Below are 26,253 nucleotides of genomic sequence, written 5' to 3'. Positions count from 1 at the left end.
GATTGTAGTTGCCCACTGGAGCAGCAGCAGTGATTGTAACACAGCTCGGAGAGGTAACCGAGGTACTTTACAAAACCTAGCAACCAATTGCTGCAATTTACATATAAATACATTCCCCTTTAGTTGCAGATGTAATAATATTTTTTGATTAAAGGTAACTCACTTTTCATAAATTATGAATAAACATTCATGAACTTGTTTAGAAATCAAGTCAGGAAGCTCATTGTTGTTTCTTCACTGTGAGACTCACTGACTGCTTCCAATGGTGTACTGCAAACACTGCTCATAGTCATGCTTTTAATTACACATGTTTAAAGGAGGAGTTCAACCTGTAGTTCAAACACTCAGTTAGCAATTGAGCAGAAAAACACATTATAAGATGTCACTGATGGAAAAGCATTGTGTGTTTGTGTGTAGCAACATGTTAATGTAAACAAAAATTCCAAAGACGTAATCGCTTTTTGTCCTCTGAAGGTCTTGGGCTCCCGGCATCTGCCCAAGCATGGACGTGGCATCGTTTGCCCTCTGATTGAGATCGAGGTGTGCGGAGCGGAGTACGACAGCGCCAAGCAAAAAACAGACTCTGAAGGTGAAGCTGCTCTTATTTAAACACGAGTTCCTCTGCCAGTAAAGACAGGCCCTGCCAAAACTGGGGAGGAAGAAAAAAAAAAAAAGCAGTTGCTGTTTACTGGATATATTTTCCTCGTGTAATTTCCTGTATGGTCTGAGGAAAAACAGGAAGTTATACAAACAACTGTGCCATGTGTGGGAATACAAAGGGAAAACATTGAAACTCGCACAGCTCTCATCAGGTCGTTATGACAGAAGAAACACTTTTTTTTTTTTTAATGTTTTGATGGTTTAATGCATAGATTTTGTTTGCTACATACTTTGATGTGGATACTGGGAAATTTTACTGCAACCTATACTTTATTCTCTAAAATTCCCATCAGTGAGTAAGGACAGGATTTACTTTAGTACAAATTTAAGAAATGTAATCTATACTTATAACAACTTTTTTTTCAGTATATTACTAAAAAGTGGTATATCGGCATATTGTACTGTGGGCTCTAGCAGCATTTGTTCCCATTTATATTTATTTGCCTGTACTGGTTGTACACACACTTTTTAAATGTCAATCATTTTATCAGTGAAGTTCATCACCCCTTTGAATTTGGCACTTATTCAAAACTAGGTCATCAGATAACTTCTGTTACTTTAGATGGCAGATTCTGATGTAAGCCCAGCTCACTTTTAAATATAAATGCATAAACATAAACTCAAAATTTTAACACATTTGGCATTTCCTTCTGCTGTTTTTTCCTCACTGCTCTCTGGTTCTACAGAAAGGGCAGCGAGCCAAGGAAAAATAATTTTCTGTTAATGACATACTCTCTTTTTTTTTTTTTTTCTCCTGGAAAGGGTTTTATTTCCGTGTAATGTAGAGGTGCAACCTTTATCTAGCAGCTAATTACAGAAGTCTTTATACTGCTGTTACAAGGGAAATATAATTGCACAAATGTTAGAGAATTGAGAATACACCCTTTACATTTTCAATATTTCTTTTCTTCTGTAGCTGATAATGGTCTCAATCCCACTTGGCCGAGAAAGACATTCCAGTTCACCGTGTGCAACTCTGCTTTTGCCTTTCTGCGTTTTGTGGTGTATGAGATCGACATGTTCAACGACCAAAACTTCCTGGCTCAGGCTACGTTCCCCATTCACGGGCTAAAGACAGGTACGCCTTCAACATGTCTGTAAATAGTTTTTACATGTTTTGTTGCTGACTTTAAGTATCTCGGGGTCTTGTTTGAGGTGAGGGGTGAGTAGAGCGGGGGATTGAGTGTAAAAGTGAGTTTTACCAGTCGATCTACATTTATCTGCTCACTTACAGGCATGAGCTTTGGTAGTGACCAATGCAAGCACTGGAAATTAGCTTCTTCTATACAGGGAGTGCAGAATTATTAGGCAAATGAGTATTTTGTCCACATCATCCTCTTCATGCATGTTGTCTTACTCCAAGCTGTATAGGCTCGAAAGCCTACTACCAATTAAGCATATTAGGTGATGTGCATCTCTGTAATCAGAAGGGGTGTGGTCTAATGACATCAACACCCTATATCAGCTGTGCATAATCCGGGCTCTAGACTAACTTTTTGCCATGGGCGTGCCGGCACGCCTAACTTTTTAAAGTTAGGCGTGCCGGCACAAAAGTTAGGCGCACACAAATTTTATAATAATTGATATAATATAATGTGTTTTTCTGGATACACTGTGCTTTTTCAGCATTCAAAGATTGATGACACCGTGTCAGAGCACTGGCTATGAATTTCAGAAGGATCAGGCCTTAACAGAAAAGTTAGCAATAGTTCTTTTCCTATTACAGCTACATCCACTTCTGTCGTGCCTAGGCTGCTCACTACGGCTGGGTATCATCACTGATTTCTATAATCCCTTCAATTCCGGTTTTCAAAGTCCCGATTCGATTCAACTTAGCCTCAGACAGTCAGAAATATTATAATTCTGATCATTTATCAGTACTGACTTCATCAGAATTGTGAACATCACAGCAGATGCCTTTGTGTGAAACTGAGAATAAAACACAGAAAAACATGAAGGAGATTTTCCTGGTCTGGCTTTTTATAGCAGATAACCTTAAATATATTCTACAATGTTCTGCATATAAAGTTTAAATTTCTTCAGTATTGAACAACAGAAAAAATAGGCTTTCTTGTCCGAGGTCATTTAAGTGAAGAAAAGAAAAAGACAGCAGCCGACAGCGCTGTAAACAACGGTAGACTGGTGGGCAATAAGCGAATGAATAAAACAGAAAACAGAGATTGGAGACGGGAAACTGTTCTTGAAGTACAGAGAGAGATAGAGAGAGAGAGCTAGCTGTGCATGAAGTGTGATTTTAATAGTCGTGGAAGCAAAACAGCAAAATTCATGATGACACTGACCAAATGTGAAGCGCAGTTTGCTGCTTCTTTTGCTGCTGGCTCGGTGAATTTTGGTTCAGCGCAAAAAGACGTAAACACAGCGTGGACCGGACGCATCAGGATCGCTAAGCTCCGACAGCGTGTCCGTCTACGGGCCGTCAGGTGAGAAAGCCGAGAAAGACAAAGTTGATTCTGATGCGTCGGTCCGCTCTGTGTTTACGTCTGTGTGTGGAGTGCGTGTACCTGCTCTCATCTGCTGTTTGGTTGTTGTTGAAATGGTTTTGTGAGCTTTAATCTGAGAATCTGGCGTTTATGATAAAACACAGTTATATTTAAAAGTCGATTCAGGATTTAATTAATTGATATCGCTTTATTCAAGCTACTCACCTCCATCTATCCACCTGCACTTTCAACTGGACCACGGCCAATCAGAGAGGTCCCGCCCCTTACTATCTCTGATTGGTTTAGTCCACGATAGGGGAAGGTTGCAGATATTTTTTTTTTTTTTTTGCTACCCGAACAGTTGGTCGCACAGGTGCAACCAAATTAATTTTTTTTAGCCGCACCACTGAAAAATTTGGTCGCATTTGCGACCAAATTGGTCGCACTCTAGAGCCCTGATAATTATTAGGCAACGTCCTTTCCTTTGGCAAAATGGGTCAAAAGAAGGACTTGACAGGCTCAGAAAAGTCAAAAATAGTGAGATATCTTGCAGAGGGATGCAGCAGTCTCAAAATTGCAAAGCTTCTGAAGCGTGATCATCGAACAATCAAACGTTTCATTCAAAATAGTCAACAGGGTCGCAAGAAGCGTGTGGAAAAACCAAGGCGCAAAATAACTGCCCATGAACTGAGAAAAGTCAAGCGTGCAGCCGCCAAGATGCCACTTGCCACCAGTTTGGCCATATTTCAGAGCTGCAACATCACTGGAGTGCCCAAAAGCACAAGGTGTGCAATACTCAGAGACATGGCCAAGGTAAGAAAGGCTGAAAGAAGACCACCACTGAACAAGACACACAAGCTGAAACGTCAAGACTGGGCCAAGAAATATCTCAAGACTGATTTTTCTAAGGTTTTATGGACTGATGAAATGAGAGTGAGTCTTGATGGGCCAGATGGATGGGCCTGTGGCTGGATTGGTAAAGGGCAGAGAGCTCCAGTCCGACTCGGACGCCAGCAAGGTGGAGGTGGAGTACTGGTTTGGGCTGGTATCATCAAAGATGAGCTTGTGGGGCCTTTTCGGGTTGAGGATGGAGTCAAGCTCAACTCCCAGTCCTACTGCCAGTTTCTGGAAGACACCTTCAAGCAGTGGTACAGGAAGAAGTCTGCATCCTTCAAGAAAAACATGATTTTCATGCAGGACAATGCTCCATCACACGCGTCCAAGTACTCCACAGCGTGGCTGGCAAGAAAGGGTATAAAAGAAGAAAAACTAATGACATGGCCACCTTGTTCACCTGATCTGAACCCCATTGAGAACCTGTGGTCCATCATCAAATGTGAGATTTACAAGGAGGGAAAACAGTACACCTCTCTGAACAGTGTCTGGGAGGCTGTGGTTGCTGCTGCACACAATGTTGATGGTGAACAGATCAAAACACTGACAGAATCCATGGATGGCAGGCTTTTGAGTGTCCTTGCAAAGAAAGGTGGCTATATTGGTCGCTGATTTGTTTTTGTTTTGTTTTTGAATGTCAGAAATGTATATTTGTGAATGTGGAGATGTTATATTGGTTTCACTGGTAAAAATAAATAATTGAAATGGGTATATATTAGTTTTTTGTTAAGTTGCCTAATAATTATGCACAGTAATAGTCACCTGCACACACAGATATCCCCCTAAAATAGCTAAAACTAAAAACTACTTCCAAAAACATTCAGCTTTGATATTAATGAGATTTTTGGGTTCATTGAGAACATGGTTGTTGTTCAATAATAAAATTATTCCTCAAAAATACAACTTGCCTAATAATTCTGCACTCCCTGTAGTGTGGCAGATATCTTCCATAGAGAAGGCCGCTACTCTTTCATATTCAAAGGAGCCAGCTGAGGAGTTTCACATATCTGACTAGTTAGGGTATCTCCCCAGAAGACCTGGAGGAGGTGGTGTGGGCCTCCCTGCTTAGACTGCCTCCCCAATTGGCAAAAAATGGATGGATGGATCTTTTTGCAGACCACTAATAAAAAATAAATAAATAAATCTTTTGCTTCTGTCTTTATAGGTTACCGGTCAGTACCTCTGACGAACAGCTACAACGAGGACCTGGAGTTAGCTTCTCTGTTAGTCCACATGGACATAACCAGAGGAAGGGTGAGCTCCACAATGTTTGTACTGTCAACAAACCACTCAAAAACATGCAGACACAAGTTGAAGAAGGCCAAGCAGACATATTGCTGACAAATTAGTAATGAGTGCTGTGAAAGCCAGATCTTGATTTTTTTATTTTATTTATTTTCTGCTTTTTAAAATTTTTTAATTTTTTTTATGGAAGAACAAATAGTCAAATGAGCTTTACACAGATTTCGTTACCTTTGGATCGAGGTAAACGTACTCCTACCCTGTTTCATGACTTTATGTAAAGCTAGGTGAACATGTAGCTGTACAGTTACTGAACAAACATGAGAGTGCTTTTACTTTTTGCATCTAACCTAGGTTTTAATTTCCATCGTGTTTAATTTCCTGTATGTTAATAATACCACAGGACAGCCTCTTTTTTTGATTCTTACTTTAAAAGCAGGGGTGAGTGTACCTCATGTCTTAGTAGTGATAGTATACTGTACATTTTTCTGTATTACATGATTTGTATGAAAAACAATTAGCTACTAACTGGTGCAAAAATGTAAGGGCAGTGACATTAAAAGAAGAAGAAATGCATCACTATTTTAACACTTAAACCATGAGCCCCGACCCCATCACACCCTGTGTATACAAACATAACCCTTCGTTTAACTCAGCCCACCACCCCAGGCTGACTGAGCTTCGGGTGGGATCGCACAATTGAAATACGAGCAGCCACAAACAAAAAAACAAAAACAAACCACCAAATGTATAGTCACACATTAGCCGGCAGGTCTGCAATGAGATTCGTCAGATAGTGAATGGTGCAAAACACCCAAATGGGCCATAAAAGGCTTCCATGTATGAAAAAATATCTCCCTTGGGCCTCTCAGTACAGTGGACTGATGTTTCTGTGTACGAAAGGTGAACGCAATTATTTTTGTTTAAAGCTAATGCTTCATTAGCGGTCCCAGAATTTGCTATTAGTGGACATTGTTGCAGGGGACTCTACTGCTTTTATCTCGAGCATCAATATAAAGCACAGATTTGGAAAAATGAGTCCTTTTAAAAAACACTTCTGCTTGTCTGAGTTAAGTGCTTGTATGTTCTTTGTCTGTAGCTGCCTCCCTCAAATTATTTCTTAATCCCTCCCCAGCTTTTCTTCCCATTTACTTTTGCCTTTATAGTTCATCTTATGTTCTTGAATGACCTGACAAAATTATAAATGCAAGACTTTAAGCTCATCTTTGATTATACAGAGAACCACTAGTGTTTACTCCTTTGTTTTGTTTTTTATTTCAGGATGAAAACGGTGAGGTTCTCAGCCCATTCGCTGCAGTCGGGGCCTCATCAGTGTCGGCAACAGCTCAGTCAGTGCGGGAGCGTTTTGGGGAGCTGAGCTCAGTCTCCTCAACGTCCTCCAGCATGTCTCCTTTGCCTCAGTCTCCAGCCCAGGCCATGGCCTACAGAGGGAGGGAAGGCTCTTTTGAATCCCGCTACCAGTCCCCCATAGATGACTTCAGGGTGTCCCAGGAGACACTGCTGGACATGGACGCGCAAAACAGAAGGTGTGTGTGTGTGTGGTGTGTCTCTCTTTGTGGTGTTAGATGCCTGTCCAGAGTGTTTTGGACGTGTAGAAGATTACAGACATTATCCTGTCTTTGTCTTCACTTCAGGATCCCGCGGAGGACCAGAGTGGAGAACCGTGTCTAAGTCCAAGCCAATCAGGACGCATTTCTGTTGCAACCCCCCCTTCCTCCTCCCCATCCCCACCACCCAGTCGCCTCTCCCCCGTACCGATGATGTCACTGACTGCTGTGAACAGTTTCCATGGAAACGCCCACCACCGCTTTGGCCTACATTTCAGGCAGCTCTCTCTCCCTCCATTCGCCCAACCCCCCCCCCCCCCCCCCCCCCCCCTCTCTCTCTCTCTCTCTCTCCCACACTGTCTTTCTGTCTCTGCCCCTCCCTGCCTGCTGCCCAGCCTCTCTTCACCACTTGCCAGATGAGAAGGTGAAGGGTGCATACTCGGACATTAGAGGGGCGAGGGGGGGTCACTAAGAGGAAGCTGACCGCTGTGGGCAAGAAGAAGAAACGACATTCACAGTAGAACAAAAAGCAAGACTGAAAAAGTTCCAGCTCTGGCCTGACTGTTTGTAATCTCTCGTGTTTTCAGTGTGCACAGCTGCTTAGTTTGAAGGCTAAGATGAAGAAAGGGGACAGTTATAGAAGGTATCAGTTTGAAACTGTTTCCAGTTAAGTTTCTTTGCTCTTCTCTATTTGGCGAATATGAATATATATATATATGTATATGTATATATACACATATATATATTTATTCCTGCTGTGCTGTTGGCCAGAGAACAGCACCAGCTCACCTGCTCTCAAAGAGCTCCTGTCTCTATGTTTTTAATTATTACGATTATTTAAACCTTTAAACATTCATAATGTGATTTCTTTTTTTATGTACATGTGTAAAACATGAGGGCTCTCACTGCTTTAAAAAAAAATTCTCTTCTTTTGTTTTGGGGGGTTTTTTCGGGGTTTTTTTGCAGAGGAAATAGTGTGCCTCCAGCATATCTCCTACCCTAAACTTGGAGTGATATAAAATTTTTATTTTATGTTTTTTTTTTTTTTTCCTGTTTGTGTTTGGAGCAGTGAGAGAGCAGATCATATGTTATGCCTGCACATATACACACTTATTTCTAACCTACATTCCAGGAAAAACAAAAAGTGCACATCATTCCGTGTTTGCTGCGTTTCACACGCATTTACAAGCCAGTGTGACACATTGAGACATGTCCTGGGAATCCAACACCTCACTGTGTGATGAAGCAGGACCAGGGATAAACGTTAAGCCAAAAAAAAAAAAAAGGTCTTATTGTGAGAAATGTGCTTTTTTTTTTTTTTTTTTTTCCTTCCACTTCTTACTTGTACTACCAATGTGTTACAGGCCATATTTACAGATGTCCTGTCACTCAGAGGGACGAGTCACAGGGCTGTGGGTTACAGCCAAAACATTATCCTGTTCACTCCCCTCAGCAGTGGTTATTATTTACAGTCGCAGTCAGACTTCATATGAGGGACATGAATGTGTGCCTCAAACTACTATAAAAATAATCTAATTAGATTAATTTACAGGGAACACTGTAAATGTTTTAAATTTGTCAGTGCGCCATGATTACTGTAATTATGATGATTGTAATAGTTACCCTTTTAACTATGCAGCCCTTTGTTGCCAGGATTTATGAAGCAGTGGATACTCCTTTGAACTCAGATTTCACGTCGTAAAACTATGTCTGGCCACTTTATTCTGAGCATTTTAATTTGTTCACATTATCTCTTGGCGTAATGGCCACAGATCGGGGACAGTTCATATTAAAGAAAGTGTGTTTTGATTACAACAAATATGTATTCAAATGGTTCTAAGAAAGTGTTTTACTGTAACCAAACAGTTTTAGATATTCTTTGGTTCTTGTTTTGTTTTGTTTTTTAGTTAAAAAGGAAATCTGTATTGACCAGCAGTGGTTGAGTGAGAAGGGTTGAGTTGCCAGTGTTGGGAATAAAGTAATCGTGCCATCTGGTACCCATCACTGGGCCACAGCGACATAAAGGACCGTTCGTGTTTGTGCTGTTGTGGTATTTTTGGGCAGCTTTGTCATAGCTACATGCTGCTTCCAGAATCCAGTGAGGATTACACTGCCTAAGAGGTAATTAAATTGCCACTGCCCTTGGTTTTATTTGTAATGAAATGTGCAAACAAAACAAGAGGGAAAGAAATGGAGGCTTTGTGCAAAACACTGACTGATGGATCGAAGCGAATGCAGAATGCTACATTTCATTATTGTGAACGTTTGTCCAGCTGGTGGATCAGGACCTCCCTTGTGCATTAAGTTCAGGGAGATGTTCTTTCCTGTGATTCTGGGGTAAGAGCAAGATTGACATGAACAGGCAGAGTTAAAGCTTGAATTTTTCTTTGTTTTTTTCTGTAGCTTAGTCATGGATGACAAAGGTAATCTGCGCCTTCATTGAACCCAGAAGGAGCACTTATGGTGTTATCTTTCTAGGTTTGTACTCGAAACAGTGTTTTCTTTGCTTGTACGTGGTGACTATATGATGTAAGCTCAATATTCTTGCTCAGTGTTCAGTCACTGGGGCACACCTAAGCCATATGCTATGATTAGAGGTAAAGGCAGGGTCAGGAGTGAATACTTGAGGTCTCAAAGAAAAAGACAAATGTTGCATTTGCACCCCCATACTAATCCCAAAGCTCCTCCGTGTAACATTTATTTCTCCGATGGATAAGAGCTCACCCTCCAATGCTGCATTGCTCTCATTGCTGAACTGTCTGCTAATGTCTATGTGCCTCGATCTGTGTACACATCACATTGAAGCCACGTCTTTCACCTGCCCCGCTGGGCATAAATCACCTGCACAGCCATGGTACACCCACACAGGTGCTGTCACTTTGCTTCTCTGCACCGTGTGAGCCTCTGCAGACCACGTTTGACTGACATGCCCCCGACTGTACTGTTCACTTCTGTCGAGACAAAACGTACTCCCGCCAACCTGTAATGAGCTCTAATCTGCCAGAATAACCGAGAACACCTGTGTGGGTGCACAGAGCCCTTAACTGTAATTTGAGTTTTGCATTTTTGTTTTTCTCCAGACTTGTCTGTTTAGTTAGTGACAGCTCCATTTACAACCGCCTTTCTGTAATGTGCCTAAATATGGAGAGGAAGAGTATTCATCTTAATTTTGCCTTTCATATGAAACATATTCAAGCCTGAAAAGTAAATAAAATACTTATTACTTATACATCTTTGTTAGCCTTTCTTTTTTTAAATGTGCTGGTGTGACTCAGTGAGGTTAATTCTTTTCAGTTCCAAGACCAAAATGTAACTGCAACAGGTGTCACTAACTACACTACGCCACAGGAAATCTGTACTGTAGTTTCAATATGAGAATGTGTGAACAGCAGCCTGAAAGTGACCAAAGTGTTGCTGTGCTGAAAGTTTATTATCAATACCTTAAACCCAACGATCTGAAGGCAATTCTACTGTAAAAGAAACATAAGTACATTATTGGAAAACAGGGCAAAAGGCCACGTTGCGGTAGATACACCAGGGGGGCGACCGTGGCTCAGGGGGTTGGGAATCGCATCTGTAACCGGAAGGTCGCCGATTCGATCCCTGGGCTCTCTGTTCTGGTCGTTGTGTCCTTGGGCAAGACACTTTACCCTACTTGCCTACTGGTGTTGGCCAGAGGGGCGATATGGCAGCCTCGCTTCTGTCAGTCTGCCCCAGGGCAGCTGTGGCTACAACTGTAGCTGCCTCCACCAGTGTATGAATGTGAGAGTGAATGAATAGTGGTATTGTAAAGCGCTTTGGGTGCCTTGAAAAGCGCTATATAAATCCAATCCATTATTACTCGTATTGAGTTAGACTTGCGTTCTTGCTAAACTGGTGTAATTCTTTGTGGGAAAATTATTGGGTTGAGAGCTGGCGCCTGATTTCAGTACACTGAAGTCATTGTCATGTTCAAGAAGCTTTGTGATATGGCGCATTATCAGCCATCAGAAGCCATTGGAAGATCTGGGATAGACCGCAGCAATACTTGGGCTGTGGCACTGAACTCGGTAATAACGGACCCAAAGTGTGACAAGACTACATCCCTCACACCATTCATTACATCATCACTCCCAACCTGAACCTTTGATAAAAGGGAGGATGGAGTCATGTGCGTATTGTAGCCCCAGTTTCCTAATCTTAGCTCAGAGGATTGGCACCCAGTGTGGTCTTCTGCCGCCCAAAGATGCTCTTCCCCATACCCTCGTTGTAACAAGTGGTTACTTTTGTGGCTGTTGCCTCCCACTCAAAGCAGTCGAACCATTCTCCTCTGGCACCAAAAGGCATTTTCACCCAACTGCTGCTCTGGATATTCTTTTTCTGACCCTAGACATGGTTGTACGGAGAAAGAAAAAAAATCACAGTAAATCAGCAGTTTTTCATATACTCAGACTAGCCAGCGGGTGTCCACCCATATGGAAAAGATATATATAAATCTTATAAAGTTTGTATCTGTCTTGTGTGAAACTTGTATGAAAAGCATACAAGAGTGAAAACACATATAAGATCCCTTGAAAAATTATATAATGAAAGTTGTATGTTTTGGATACTTACTAAAACAATGTATGAAAGTAATGAGAAAGTGGCCACTTTCAGGAGTAAATCATGTAATCCTTATATGATTTACTCCTGAAAGTGGCCACTTTCATGAGTAATCACATATAAGTTTTTACTATTTCTTTTCCATATGGGCAACTCCAGTCCTCAAGAGCTACGGTCCTGGAGCTTTTAGATGCATCCCTACTAAGACACACCTGAATCAAATAAATGGATTGTTTATCGGGCCTTTGCCAAACGTGATGGCATGCTGAAGAGGTAATCCAACCATTTGATTCAACTGTGTTGGAGTAGGGATGCATCTAAAAGCTGCAGGACAGTAGCTCTTGAGGACTGGAGTTGGACACCCCTAAACTAGCCCATACAACACACTACTTTTAAAGTCACTTAAAGTCAGTTTGAACCCAAGCATGTCATCTTGACCATGTTTACATTGACTGATTAAAGATTTGTGTTAATGAGCAATTACAACAGTACCTAAAAAAAGTGGCTGAGTGTTTGCAACAAAGCTAGCTCGACAGGGACTTAAAATTACTTATGAGGTAAATCTTTCATCATAAGGCCTCAGTGTTCTTATTTGAGGTTTAGTCCTCTTAATTTGCCTCAGTGCTGTAAGCCATGTAGAAAACTTTACTTATGAACAGACACACTGAGCCACAGCTTTCTGACATTGCTTTTATTCTGAAATGCCATCTGTAAAAATTATACATCAAGCCTATGGAACTCTGGTAGTTCACAGTTTGTTTACAGTGTGATTTATTTCATAACAAAGTCTCATAAAAACAAATATACGTACATATCCGATAGGTAAAGAAGCACTTGATGCTACAACACAAACCGTATGTCATGTAGTCTAATATACTGTGTCACTTTTTTGTTTGTTTGTTTGTTTGTTTTAGACCCTAAAGGGTGCTTGCCCTCTTTGGATGAAACAATCCCCGATGTCGTCCCACGCTGAGCAATTTCATGTTAAATGAAAAGTATGTACAGATACGAAAAGTGTGAACAAAAACATGTTCCAAAATAACCTCGGGTTGAATGAGCGTCAGTGCTGCTTTTCACATTTGTTGCTGTGAACAGAGCAGCTAGCACATTTCTAAAATAAACTGCAAGCATGAAGTCAGAGTTTGTGATGCAGGGAAAAAAAAAAGCAGCATGAAGACGGCACAATGGGAAAATAAGGTTGATTTGATTTACGATTAAGGCCTAGGCAAGCACCCTGCAGCAAAACTGCAGTTTTTCGTACCCCAAAAAAAACAAACAATGAACAGTCTCAACGCTTCACTGAATCGTGTCTCAGCTTAGTCGATAAGAGTCCAAACCCAACCCCCACCTGATCAACATCTGCCAAGTTTGCAGTCTCAAACACACTTTTTTCTCCCTCTTCTTCTGCTTCCACACATCCACCCCTCTCTTTTTTTCCTTCCCACCCCTTCCTTTACCCCCATCACAGCAGGCAGTTGGAAAAAACATGGCAGCAAAACGCTGTCAGCCTGAACGCCTACACTGCCACCTCCACTCCTGCACCTCAGTGTCTACTTTCTCCTGAAGGGAAAATGGCGGAGGGGAGAATAGTGGAGAGTTGTAGTGGAGATCTAGACAAAACTGGAGAAGGAGAGAAGGGAGTGGGCGGCTGGGTGGGTGGATTTTGGCGGGGGCGGGGGGGCTGCTATAGCGTCCATCTCATGTAGGCGGTTTGGGGGATGTGGGGTGTCATGCCCACCTCGAGGGGTGTAAGCGGTAAGGAGAGACAGAGAGAGGGAGAGATGGGTGGGGGGGGAGTAAGGAGGGGTGGGTGGAGGTGGCTCCAAGATCCATTTCCTTCCAGTGATCTTGTTACAAACGCATCTGCTGTCTTTTAGTCAGGCTCCCGGAACAAAGACCACCTGCGATGTCAACTCCATCCTCGCACAAAAAGGCCTCTTCAATCAGTTCCTGTTGCAATTAAAAAAAGAAGAAGAAAGAATAAAAAAAAAAAGCGGAAAAAGAAATTAAAAATCTGTCACCCTGACAACACGCTCCAGAAAACACGTCTGAATTTCCTTCATTGCTACACAGTGTGCTGGAGTTACACACGCACTGGTTTGAAACACAAACCTACCACAGCATGCCTCATTACTCATAATTATGATGAATGTGTGTGTTTGTATATTCTATCTTAGTGCTTCTGTATCACCTGAGTGACGATCATAAACATTTAGGTGTGTTTAATTATCACCTTTTAACACCTAAACCCTGCCACGAATAAAATTAATTGTTACGGAGGCGCAAATAATATTTTCATAATGAAACACCTTCTGCTTCTGCTTTTAGAAGTTCTGCAGCTTTTCTTTAGGTGTTTAATTGCTCAAATCAGGATATTTGGTCAGACCCTGCAGGGAGAGCTTACGCTCACGCTGATGAAGATTACCTTTAGTAGCATTCACAGTCTCGTCAGCGTTTGCGTCCTCTGCTTCTGATGCGACACTGCACACCGATGCCTCCGTTTTCTCCTCCATCCCACCTCCTGCCTGCGACTCCGGAGGGGAGGATCCTGTTGTAGGTGGCTCTGCAGCCACACCCGGTGCAACCGGTCGCGTTCCTGTTGTATGAGCAGCGGCACTGGCAGCGGCAGTTTGTTGCAAAGACGCCTTAGTGGTAAACCAGTGTCGCACCAAGTCTGTTGTCAAACTGCTACTCTGAGCAAGTTCCTGCAACTGTGCATACAGAAGGGGAATCAAGAGGAAGGTTCACGGTTATTTGAGGTGCAAAGTGGACACTTAGATGACACATTTCACCTTTTCATACTCATACCTGTTTGCAACCCAGTTCTTTTAGAATTTAGACAGTTTTCCTTTAATGACATGTTATTGAAAATACCCTCAATATATTGCAATAACATTACATCTTACACTAGTCTAAAACGTCTTATTTGATTTTCAATGAACTCTAAAGTTTTAATATCATTTTTATATCATAGTTGCATATACATGTACATATTTAGTTCATATTTATTTAGGAATCAATGAAAATCTGAAGACAGATGCTGATGCTAAATGGCAACAATTATATTAAGGCCAAAAAAAAAAAAAAAAAAGGATCAAATTTGAAGATTTTTTGCAATTTGAAAATGTTCATCAAAGATCCTGATGTTCACAGGAGCCTGCAGCTCAGTTTACGTGACTCGTGAACACAAGTGTAAATTTGAACAAAAATGTTATGTTGTAATAATGAAACTCTTCAAGTAGCACTGCTTGCTTCTGTTCACACAATGCCATTTTTTTCATCTCTTTCACTTTTTTGTCAAAGCTCTTTAAAGCTACTTACAGAGATGGAGAGAGCAACACGATCAAATTTTAGCCACATGTGCAAAAATAAAAAAATAAAAAATAAAAAATTGGTGCACTTGTAGCTATGACTTTGTTTTAGTTCCTCCTGACACCAAGAACGAGTTCTGAGAGAGATCGAGAGGTCTCACTCCTGTCCAGACAGGACATGAAGAATGCATTAAAAAAAATGAATGAATAAATACATTTTTATTGCAATTTAGAAACAGGCTGGATTAGTTGTTCACTAAAACGTACGTGGATTGAAATCGATTTGCAAATGCTACTAGGTGACACACTGACAGATTAATAGAAAGGAATGCATGTGTCAGAGTGGCTTCAGAGACATTTACATATATTTACTTATAAAATAAGATATAATCCACACACTGCTTTGTTGGTGAACTGTATCCAGAATTACATCACATGATACCGTTGTATCCTGCATTTCCTTTTCTTGGTTTGGAATAAATGCATTTTACTTCATGTAAAAGTAAAATGACCACGAAACAAATAAACAAAAGCATCAATTAGCCAACATGTTTTTTTCTTCTAAAAAGCACAAGCTCGAGCCCTCCTGAGGTATGACCCCAGTTCTACCAATCAAATTCCAACAGACCCTTGAATGCATCCAACATTTTCACTGTTTGCAACCCAAAACCTTCCTTATGACCTCACAACATCTCCAATCAAGCACATAATCCCATATCCACTTCCTGGATTATATACAGGAGTGTATAGAAAAATGAGTGGGGTTAATTTTGTTTGAAGTGTGTTGCCAGAAAAACATGTAAATTAAAATATATAAAGCAATACTTTTGCCTTCGCAGGTCAACACTGAAAGAATTGATGGGAAAATAACACTTTAATCATGAGTAAACCACACACACCAACCAGAGGAGATGATTTGCTAAAATAGCGAATGCCCCTAACATTGATATAACAGGAAGTGAGTCAGGGTTTTTCTATCACATATGAGGTTTCAGTTATTTACACCTAAAATCCCCAAAATATCTATCTAATGCAACAGAAGCATTTTGAAAGTGGAACTCTAAAAGCCTAGTGTGACTTTCAGGAGTGACATGCCTGTATAATTAGAGGATATGCTGTCAGCTTTTATAAAAGCAATAGTACAGAGAAATCGTTTGATTCTCAGGTTCCTGTGTTTCTCAGCTACTGAGCTATAAAAAAAATGTTTGGTGCTGTTGATACCTGTGAGTCTTCCAGCCTTCCGTGGACGTCAAGGTGAGCCTGGAGGACGTGCACGTTCCCCTTCTGTAGGTCTTCCTCCAGAGCCATGTTCTGGTACGACTCCAGCCACTTCAGCTGCCCATTCTTCTGCACATAACGGCAATCTCCGAACCAGCGCACCACTTCAGGCCTGGGCAGCCCAGTGCTTGAGATGAGTTCATCGTACTGAGTGGCGCTGGGCCACTGGGTCCGAGCGTAAACTTGTTTCAGCAGATGCAGCTGGTCCGCTGTCTTCTTACCTCGGACGCCTGTGGGTTTGGGGGAGTGAGCTGGTTTGGGTGTTGGCGTGGAGGTCTGCGATGTTTTGGGGGTGGCAGATGAGGCAGGACCCAGGGAGGATGCGGCCGTACTATCCAGCCCTTCGCTCTCAGTTTTCCCATTGGCCTCTGTCACCTTCAGCATCTTCAGATTTATTTTAATAGGGTTGACTTTTGGTTCCCCTGAACTTTCATCTCTCTGCCTCTCTTCTCCATCAACCCCGATATCCTCACCCTTCTCCTCCTCTCGCATTGCCCGCTCAGCCTCCTCTTTCTTTTTCTCAGCTGCCACTCTCTTCCTCCTCTCAGCAAACCAGCCGTGGATTTCTCTTCTGGTCATCTTGGTCTCAGACCGCAGTCTATCCACTTCCTCGCCTGATGGGTCTGAGTTCTGGGAAAAGCTGCCCTCTAGGGCTTTAACCTAACATAATAAACGCAAGTTAATTATTAGTATCGTCTTTTTTTCAATGAAGACAAAGAACTGGCATGTGTGAGATATTTGATTAATGATTTTGTTATTCAAGTTAAAAATAAAACTAGCATCTGTAACAGTTCAGACAGAGTGAGATATTTAAAGACATCATCTTTGTAGTTTAAAAAACAAAACAAAACTCTGAATACCTCATTTTACAATTTTTCAAGCCTTCCAAGACCAAAAACTAATTCACTTATTCATCTTATAAGCTGTGCATGGAAAGAAAATAAAACATATCCTCTTTTAGGTTTGAACTTTACTGTTTACATTTCACTTGCACATTCAAGATTGTTGTGGTAGTAGCAGCTAATGTAGATGAAGTCTACACCCCCGGAGACACACTATTTATCTAATTTTGTGCAGCTCCATCTGGAGCCACAAAAGTAAACTCTTACAAATAGAAAGCTGATCTCCCCTGCATTTATAAACAGACTTTGATGTGGAAATCCACAGAACTGAGTAATCACGACAAAAAACAGTGAGGAAACCTGGCCACCTGCTAAGCTTATTACACTTATATTACACAGGAAGCTTGCGTAGTAAGGCCTCACCTGGTGGGGTTCTCTCTCCTTGTAGCGGATGGCTGTGAAATCAGGTGACGGTGGCCTGGGGAGTCGGCGGGAAGGTGTGGTGGGAGAGGTGGGTGTCTGTGATGATGCAGATGGGCTCAGGGGTGCAGCGCTGTGTTGGGGAGTTTTCGCACCAGAGTTGTTGCTACTTTCTGACAGATCGATGGGGTTGGCACTGCCAGCGGCGCTTGTTCCTGGCGTACTCGGACTGCTGCCCGTTCCGGGTGTGGTGGCGGGTTTAGTCTGCGGTCCTGAGCCGGCACGTGTACCTTTCAGGTTGCGAAAGTGGTAGCGCCGGTCACTAAACCACTTGCGAACTTCTCGCACTGTGAGCCCCGTCAACGCAATGAGCCGGTCCACCTCCTCCTGGTCGGGAAACTGGCACACCTGAAAACTGTCCTTTAGGGCATTGAGCTGCTCCTGAGACTTTTTGCCTTTGTAAAAGCTGGGATCCAGGAAGGGGTTGACGGGCGTCCTGGATCCCAGCGTGCTGCTCGAAGCAGATGCAGGGGATGGGGAAGAAGACTTGGAGGCAGGGGAAGAAGCCTCCTCCATCTTCATGGGTGGGGAGTCACTGGCAGAGGGGTCGACGTCATCTGCGCTTGTCTCACTATTTTTGCTGCTGCTCCCATTAGCATCTTTGCTCTTCGGTAAACTGTTGCCATTGACGGTTTTGATGTCTGTGATGTTTTTGCTTTCTGTGGTTACTTTGTTGTCACTCTGCAGCACGCTGGTGTTGTTGGCATTGCTGACATCTGTGTTCTTGGCATTTACATGCCCAGTTGCATCACCGTTGCCCTTATCGCTGGAGTCAACATTACCGCTGCTGTCTTTACCATTGACACTGCTCGCCTTAGCATTACTATGACTACTGCTTCCCAAGCTGAGGTTGATCACGCTAGTTTGACTGCTGCTAAGAGCACTGCTAGTGCCCCCTCCCCCACTCCTACTACTATTACAGCTGCTAATGATATTCGTTCCTGTGCTGCTTCCCACTGACCCCACCACCATGCTCACGCCTTTGTCTGCCACCAGGGCCGCTGCAGGTCGGGCCTGCATCATAGGCCGCGCTGCTGCCTGGGGCTTAGGTGTGACAGCTAGGGCAACAGGAGTACTGTTAACCTGGATACCGTTTGCCATGACCGGCTGTGTGACGATTACCCCTCCTTGGCCGACGAGAGACCCCTGCAGGATGTGAGGGATCCCTGTGGCCCCAAGCGATGCAGGCAGGACTGTGATGGTTTGCTGGGCTGGGCTGTGGTGACTCTGTGGCTGGTTGTGAGAGTTGGAAGGTGCCGTTTGAATTATGGTGTTGAACATCTTCCTCCTGGCCTCCTCTATCTCTTCAGGAGACCAGCTGATGCCTTGCTTCAGTCTCTGGGCTGTGAACCAGATCTTGATCTGCTCTTCTGGGAACTTTGTGACCACAGTCAGGTAGCAGAGCTCAGCTTTCGTGGGGTACGGAAATTTGCTGAAGGAGGTCTTCAGGAAGGAAGAGGAATCCATGGAGGCACTGTAGGTAGGGATGCTGCTCAAAGGAATCATTACCTGAGAGAGAAAGGTTGAATATCAGCCACTGATTTTACATTTAAAAATTCATAAGATTTGGATAGAAAGAATTACCTTTGGGAGATTTTCTGAGGAGGAAGTTGAGGAACTGGAGGAAATATTTGAGGAGGCGGTGACTGGCGCAGAATGATGAAGGTTTCTGTTTTGAACTACTGAAACCACCTGGAAAAAAAAAACATTCAAGAATCAGAACAAGTGACTCCAATAAAAAATTTTTTTTTCTTTTTTAAAAACATGTTTCATCTAAAAAAAACCCCAGGAGAAATAAAAACTGACATTTACCTGTGTGATTGGTGTCTTTAACATGGGTAATGCTCCTGAGCCATTCACTATCTGGATTGCTGAAGGAAGTGTGACCTTAGTTGTTCCATTGTGGACAATCGTAGGAACATGGGCGACTGTTACTGAGGCAGTTTCTTTTCTCTCAGTCTCTCTAGATGCAGAGATAGTGTGTGGGTCTGAGGACGCCTCATCGGAGACTGGGTGAGACACCACAATCCGTTTAGGCTCCGATCTGCCCTTCAGCATCCGCATAATTGGGGTTTTAGTGATAGAAATCTCACTGTCCTTCCCGCTCTCTGGCCCAGCCACCAGATGTTGCTCCACCACCAGCCTCCTGTCTCTCTTTCTCAGCCGCAGAGTGGTGTTCAATGTGCTGGGGTGAACCCTGGCGTTGTGCAATGCTAGGCCCTCAAACTTGGGTGCTGAAACCCCACAGCTGACACAAAAGAAGCTGGGGTCAGCACGGAAGTCTGGGTGCCCGGAGTAGACGTGATCCAAAAATAAGTTAAGGTCATGCGTTTCGAAATTACAAGGCTTACATGTGTAACTGCCTGCACCATCTTTGACTGCATCCCCCGCCTCTGGTTTGGAAGACTCTCCAGGGTCTAAGGGGCTCTGTGTGTCACTGCCAGAAACCCTTGGCTGACGGAGAGCAGGAGAGTCCTGCTCAACCTCCTCTAAGGGGCGAATAATCTTGCTAGGTATCATACAGGGAGTGGACGACTTCCTTTTGCTGGCCATGGTGTGAAAAAAAAAATGGGGCTGGGGGTGGGAGGAGTGGTCAAATGGCTGAGAGTGAGGTGTGAAAAAGAATATGGGTTTCTCGTTGACTATAGACCAGGCATGGGGGAAGGGGGGTGGCGGGTCTTGTCCGTGGGTCCACTTGTGGTTATCACTTGAGTTTTTCGGGAAATCCTGCAAAAAGAGAGTGAAACACTGATTAGTTTGTCAATCACCAGCCAACAGTTTAGTCAAGTGGTTTGGTGAGTTACAAACACACAAAAGAGAGAAAATTTACATTTTAAGTGCAAATGAGTTGGGCGACTGAGAGCAAATGAAATATCTTACTCAGCGCAGCAAAACCCAGGTCCATCTCAGCAGAGGAAAACACATCATTGCTGACACCGTTTCCAGGTAAAATGTCAACAGCACAGGTAATAAAGGACACCTCGTGGAAAGATTGAGCTCGAGCGCTTTAAAATCCACAGATCTTGCTGCTCAAAACCTCTGATCAGAGAAACCCAGGGCTGTCTCTCTTATGAAGGCCTACACACAAGCTCACTCTGCATCTTCACTGATGGCTTGTAGAGAGAGCTCCTGTCCTACCCCCTTCTTTCCCCTCCCCCCACACAACTCGGTCTCACTTCCCCTCTTTCAGACACACCCCCAACAGAGAGGGCACATTCTGTTTATTTTTTTTTAATCCAGGGCCTCTGTAGTTTAACTGAATATCTTTATTTAAATTCCTACAGCAATATAGTGCACGTAACATCTGGGCAGTTGAGCAGTTCAGATGAACAGATGTTCTGCGGAAAAATGGCTCCATCCTAACAATGGTACACACTGTACAGACAGGAATCACACCTATATAAGAATTCAAATCTTAAAACCTTCACAACACCTCTTAGATTCTTTGTCTCCATTAAGAAAAAAAAAGCTTCGTCTTTTCCCTCTCCTTCCTTCCTTTGCACAGAGAGGTAGTGATGCAGTACTAGAGGACAGCTCTAGGGCAATTACTCTCCCAGTCACTCTGCCCTGACATGACACCTCATGCGCAGAGCAGCAAAAGCTCAACAAAGTTCAGCGGCTTAGAGAAACACAACAGGAAAATGCTTAAAATCTCACCCAGTCCAGCCCAGATACTTCACAAACACATCCAGTTTTCACATTTCAGCGCTCAAAAGCTTAAACCCTTTCGTGCATGCAAGCAGAACAACTCCATGCTCATATTAAACTTGGCTGGGGGGTGAGGGGGTGGTATACCTTCAGATGCTTAGCCTCATTGTGCACGAGGCTGTTCACTTATGACAAGGTGAGCAGCAAGCTCGATGTCTCCATTCGACAAATCCGCTAATGATGAATGTCCTCTTTCTAAAGTGCCCACAGACACATTAGCAGATCTTCGATTTGCCATAGAAAAGATCACAGTACACTAATTCAAAACCCAGTTAACTATTGCAGGACGAGGGCTCCAACTGTGACCGAGCACAGGTATGCAGAGTTGACTCTCCTGCACTCAGAAGCCTATGACAACCCAGACAGAGGCGGCAAAAGCAAGTTAAAGTTCCCATCATCTGCTGTCTGCCTTAGTACTGCTAATAGTAAAATGTTTTCTGAGCAGTCTCTGAAAACATTGCTGGACTCAAAACAAATAGTATCTTCTTTGTTTATTGTATTTTATTTTTTTGAACAGCAAGACTGCTCCCCTCTCTTTGGATCTGAATGTGAGGGGTTAACAGCCAAATTAAGTTTGCTACTGTGGAAGGAACGTGATGCCCCTTGTCCCCCACCCCGCGTGCACCAACTTGGGCTGTTGTGCACCCCTTCGACTCCCCCTGCCATTGGGTTCTGCATCAGGGGGCACCACTCTGCCAAGGCTGGCTGGTCACATGACCGACACAAAGGCTTATGGGTGGGCAGTCTCAACCATCAATCACGTGGTTCTGCTGGGTGCGGATGGCAGGCGAGAGGAGAGGGACAGCGAATGGGAAAGGACGGTGGGGGATGGGCGAGTCGGTATGGGGTGAGGAGAGTTGTTAACTATCGTTGAGGAAGCACTGAGGTGTTTCAGTGAGGAATTTTCCTACCCGATACCCCCCTCCAACTAGCCTGCCCAACCCTGCCTTCCCCCGCGCTTCAAAGCCCCCTTCTAGCTCCAAACTACAATCACAGTCCTTCCCTCTCCTCCCTCCCTGCTGCACTGCAAAAGCCCAGAACATTCAGCCAGCGGACATAACCTGGAGTCCTGCTTCAGCGCCTGCATGTGGCGTGCACACCCGGGCAGTCAGCAGGCATGTGCAAAATAATCACTAACACTAAGACACCCAGCAAAACACAATGTCAGAGCTGCTAAGTATGTAATCCTATTTCCACGACTGATCAAAAGCTGCAAACACTGACTGACAGACAGCAACTACCAACTTTACACATCACACTGTGATGGGCCTGTGAAAAATCAAAAACCACATCTGTGCGAACACAACTCCAGATAAGCCCTGGGCCTCAGCGAATGCGAAAGCAACCAGCAGAGACGCAGAGGCCTCTCTCACTCTCTTTCACACACACATACAGCCGCACACAGGTGAGCATCAAAACAGCACAAGCCCGAGCTATAATTGGCGAGTCGAAATGGGCAGCTCATGCCAGGATCAGATGAGCTCTCTGTTGACTCATGGGTGTGAGCGCATCAGCTGAAAACTTTTCATTTGAATGCCGCACATGCGTTGACTGACCATGCAGGGGACCGTGGGTTCGTGTCTGTTATATGTGTGTGTCAGCATTTGCATGTGTTGGTTTCCTGTGAGATTGAGAGTAAAGGGGGTGGGGGGTAGGAGTGGGGTGCGTGTGAGCTCTTGGTGAGTGTGTGTATGTGTGTGTGTGGCGTGTGGGGGAGGCTGGCTAAATGCCTCTGTGTGAGGCTTGTTTATCGAGGTAGTCAGGCTGCAATTTTTCCTGTGTGTGAGAGTCAGAGAGCTCTCCCAGTGACACACAAAGACATTATTTTTGACCTCACGGTTCATAACCTGTATTATTCTTAATGTCATCATTGGCTCAGCAAGGCGTGACCTCCTTTCATCCGGTGGCCTGACTCTCCTCTAGGCTGGGGATGGATCCTCTGAGCACAGACCAATAATAGCTCTCTCTCGCACGCACACCTTTGTATAGCTTCACACAAACTAAACTAGTCATCTCGTCACCTCGCTGAGAATGCAGGTGTAACACTGATGTGTGCGTGTAACAAATGTTCTCCCAGTAGGATGACGAAAAGGTGTACAGCACAGGCAGCTTTCTCCTAGTTTCCTCGCTCTTCCTCGTCTTCTTCACCCTCACTCCCCCTCCCTTTCTCCAACAGCCTCTGCACCCTCTGCTTCCCCTCCCTCCGCTTCCTCCTCTCAGAGCAAGTTTGGCCCAGGGAGACAGGTCGGCAGCGCCACTGGTGTGTTACTGTCCCCATGGCAACCACCTCCTACCCCCTCTTTCTCTCTCCTACCAGCTCATTTCTCTGAAGTACACGCATGTGGGTAAACACGCACACGTCTCCTATGCCATCCAGTCTCTGGCTCTAGTGGGGCTTGTTTGTTCCACACGCCCCTGTCAGTGGTATTTGGAGAGTCCCTGCCCTGCTCCTATTTCAGTGCCTCCCTCACGCAGTGTTCATGTCTCCCTGGTAGGTGTGGTCGCCGTCGCCAAGGCACACTACTCTCCAAAGCTGATGGCGTCTCTTCCTGTTAACTCAGTGTCTGTGAGTCTTGGTTCAGGCATCTGCCCGGGCTACTGCTCTGGGGGCTCCTGTGTTTCAGCCTACAGGGCCCTAAAGTCACGCAGGGCTCCTGTAGTCACTGTAGGCAATGCAGCCATGAGCGCATAAACAGGCCTGGCCTATCTGCCAGATGCTATCCTTTCAGGAGATGACAACCTCTCGCCCCTGTGCGTTTTCCCCAAGCCCACCCTCAAAAAAATAAATAAAAATCCTATGCTGTTTTGTTCTGCCTCAAAACAAACAAACAAAAAACGACTTAAGCTGCTAACCTTCTCTCATCAATCATTTTCAGGGTCTTGTTCGCTCATACACCCCTGCTCTCGAACAACCCACCACTAGAAATGCTCACAGGTTCTCTGCAGCCCAACTTCTTTCCACTCCCTCTTCGGCTCGCACACAATGCAGGCAACAATCAGAGCGCCTCTGAGCCTCAGTGACAGCGCAGTGTCATTTTCATGTGATCCTGAGTCTCAGGTCAAGGGAGCGTGTGGCTGTGTGGGTTGTGCACGGCCGCATTGCTGTGGCCGCTGCCGGTGCATGCGTTAAAATTGGGTTGCTGAGAGGGGAGGGAGAGAAAAATGGCGGAGCACCATGCCTCTGTGCTGTCCAACCTAAAATGGCTGACATCACAAGCTGTTAACCAGCCAAGCAGAGCCAAGAGGCTGCTGCCGCTGCTGACCCAGACCTGAATGCTGTGGCTGTGCGAGTGGCTTACTCTGCTCTTCCCCAACAACGTGAAAAGGCTCTTCAGTAGCAGATGACTCCTGTTTTTGATTTTTTTTGTGTGGCCATACTTGGTAGAGATCTGTAAATAAACTGTCTTACATGGGTCTGCAGGCACAGATGTGATGGGAAGTCATTACCTACAGACTGACACCCTCCAAGAATTGTTCAGCTTTATTAAATCATCAGCACAACATTTAATACTTAACAAGGGTTGCCAGTAAAGCATTTAAAAAGTTGTCTAAAATATGCAAAGGCACCATGGATTTTAAATAAGCGACGTACTGATTAATCCTTCCACACAAAGCCACTCAACCTGTGTCAGCTACTAACCTAAATCTGAGGAAGAGAAAGGGAGGAGAAAGGAGGGAGGGAAACAGGGCCCAGGAGGTGGAGGTGGTAGTGATGATGATGGCAGAAGAGGAGGGGGGTAGAGTGTACTATTGACTGAAATCTACAGCCATCAGCACACCAGCACAAAGAAATACAGCAAGATAGTAACAACAATAACAATACTAATCATCACCTACAGCTCCCCTCACAGCTGATCCACGTGTGATCTGAGCAGCAGTGTGGAAAACCTGGCCCGTTTCTAAAAGTGTAAAAAGGTGAGCTGGATTAAGCTAAGTGTCCCTGGGACTCACGTGGACATCAGACACAAATTAGCGGTGTGGGAAATCTTTGCTCTAATCCCTGCAGTCAAACTCACTCATGACAACAGTGAAATAACAAATAAGACAAGTGGCTGCTAGAGAACAACAACAACAAACTCAGCTGGTGGAAGAAAAGAAAAAGGTGTGATTTTCATTTAAAACCAAGGTCCACACACATAGATTTTTCAAGCTAAATTAAAAAAAATGTAAATAGATGGTAGATATATGATGGAAGTGACTGGGACTTTTAAAAATGACTCCCAAACTTCATTCATAGCACGGATTGACGGATTGGAAGAAATTTTGGAAATTCAGCGCATTGTTTACAGGACATATTACAGGATTTTTTCCGGGTAAGCGGGTGGGGGCTACAGTGCACCCTGACAACATCTAATTGGCGCTAATTTGGTGATTAATCGGCGATATTCCGCGAAAATAGGAGGTACAATAAGAGTCTGCGCTGCAATGTTTCGGTCTCTGAGCGCAGCAGCGTCAGATATTTCCGAAAAATGATGCGTGTTCATCTTCCGCTCAAGTTAGGCGGAGTGAGCCCCAACTTAAAGGGCTTGTCTGCATTATAGGTTTGAACACTACGACCAATTCATACCGGAGAGAGAGGAAAAAAGGTAAGCCGTGCCCCCCTCCAAGCTTTTAAAAAAACTACTCTCTCTACCACCCCCCCAGGTTGGCTGTCGCCATTTTAAGCAGGCGACATGCAGCTGGCCAGCGCCGCTGAGCCACAAGCCCGTAAAGGTAAGACAGCTCGCGCACAAGTTTAGGAAAGGTGAACACTTAAGTAAATGCGTATCAGTGAAGCACACTCACCTCGCTTTGTCGGAGCTCAGCGTATGCATCGCAGGTATTAAAAAGTTTACACTGGTGCGGGTTCAGTGGAGCCAGACACGGACGGGGTCGGCTTTGGGCTTCTCTGATGGTAACTTATAGGTGTAAGGACCCCTCTGACAATCGGCCGCTGATAATAATAAACGTGACTGGAGCCGGACCGGTCCCCCCTCCCTCTCACAACAACAACGGCCCCTCTCTTATTTTTTTGCGCTTGTTTATTTCGAGTGGCTCTGTGTTACAGCAGGCAGTGAAAGGGGAGGAAAATACGACGGACGTACCGAGGGAAGAGGCAGACACGTGACGCCGACGTCACTGACGGTGGAATTGGCGTGAGAGCTCGAGCTCCGCCGAGCACAGAGTATGAAGTGACTCACGTATCCCGTACTGACTTTGACCCCCTACGCCCCCTTCCTCACCCAGCATCACCCCACCCCACCCCACC

General features: G+C 44.3%; 2 protein-coding genes across 3 annotated transcripts in view; one reads left to right on the top strand and one right to left on the bottom strand.

The window, feature by feature from the left end:
* The window catches only part of plcg1 (phospholipase C, gamma 1), a 30,983-nt gene extending 20,949 nt beyond the window's left edge, over positions 1-10,034 (top strand). The window contains exons 29-33 of the mRNA XM_080899848.1: positions 475-589; positions 1,577-1,738; positions 5,161-5,249; positions 6,519-6,784; positions 6,893-10,034. Coding sequence (XP_080755974.1) covers positions 475-589; positions 1,577-1,738; positions 5,161-5,249; positions 6,519-6,784; positions 6,893-6,929 — 669 coding nt within the window. The 3' untranslated portion in view covers positions 6,930-10,034. The remainder of the gene's footprint in view (positions 1-474; positions 590-1,576; positions 1,739-5,160; positions 5,250-6,518; positions 6,785-6,892) is intronic.
* A 2,028-nt stretch (positions 10,035-12,062) lies between these two features.
* Positions 12,063-26,025, bottom strand: zhx3b (zinc fingers and homeoboxes 3b). Of its 2 annotated transcripts, none has more exons than XM_080897801.1 (7): positions 25,791-26,025; positions 19,110-20,024; positions 18,882-18,989; positions 17,241-18,806; positions 15,919-16,635; positions 13,812-14,097; positions 12,063-13,336 (listed from the first exon to the last, which is right to left on the bottom strand). In XM_080897801.1, exons 2-7 carry the CDS (start codon positions 19,848-19,850, stop codon positions 13,326-13,328), a joined length of 3,429 nt encoding a protein of 1,142 aa, XP_080753927.1. In that variant the 5' UTR covers positions 19,851-20,024; positions 25,791-26,025; the 3' UTR covers positions 12,063-13,325. The 2 variants fall into 2 exon arrangements, with proteins under 2 accessions (XP_080753927.1, XP_080753928.1); XM_080897802.1 differs by lacking the exon at positions 25,791-26,025 and adding an exon at positions 20,178-20,412.
* Positions 26,026-26,253: the final 228 nt, after the last annotated feature.

The sequence above is a fragment of the Rhamphochromis sp. 'chilingali' genome (assembly GCF_963969265.1).
Source record: "Rhamphochromis sp. 'chilingali' genome assembly, chromosome: 12".
Lineage (NCBI taxonomy): Eukaryota > Metazoa > Chordata > Actinopteri > Cichliformes > Cichlidae > Rhamphochromis > Rhamphochromis sp. 'chilingali'.
Note: the sequence above shows the minus strand (reverse complement) of the source record. Positions and strands in the feature narration are given on the sequence as shown.

Bases quoted from the DNA above. Each gene is read 5' to 3' on its own strand.
- zhx3b (XM_080897801.1), bottom strand. From the start codon at position 19,850: ATGGCCAGCAAAAGGAAGTCGTCCACTCCCTGTATGATACCTAGCAAG. The intron at 18,990-19,109 runs GTAAATGTCAGT...TTTTTTTTCCAG, and splicing joins TAAAGACACCAATCACACAG to GTGGTTTCAGTAGTTCAAAA. The intron at 18,807-18,881 runs GTAATTCTTTCT...TTTCTCTCTCAG, and splicing joins CCTCAGAAAATCTCCCAAAG to GTAATGATTCCTTTGAGCAG.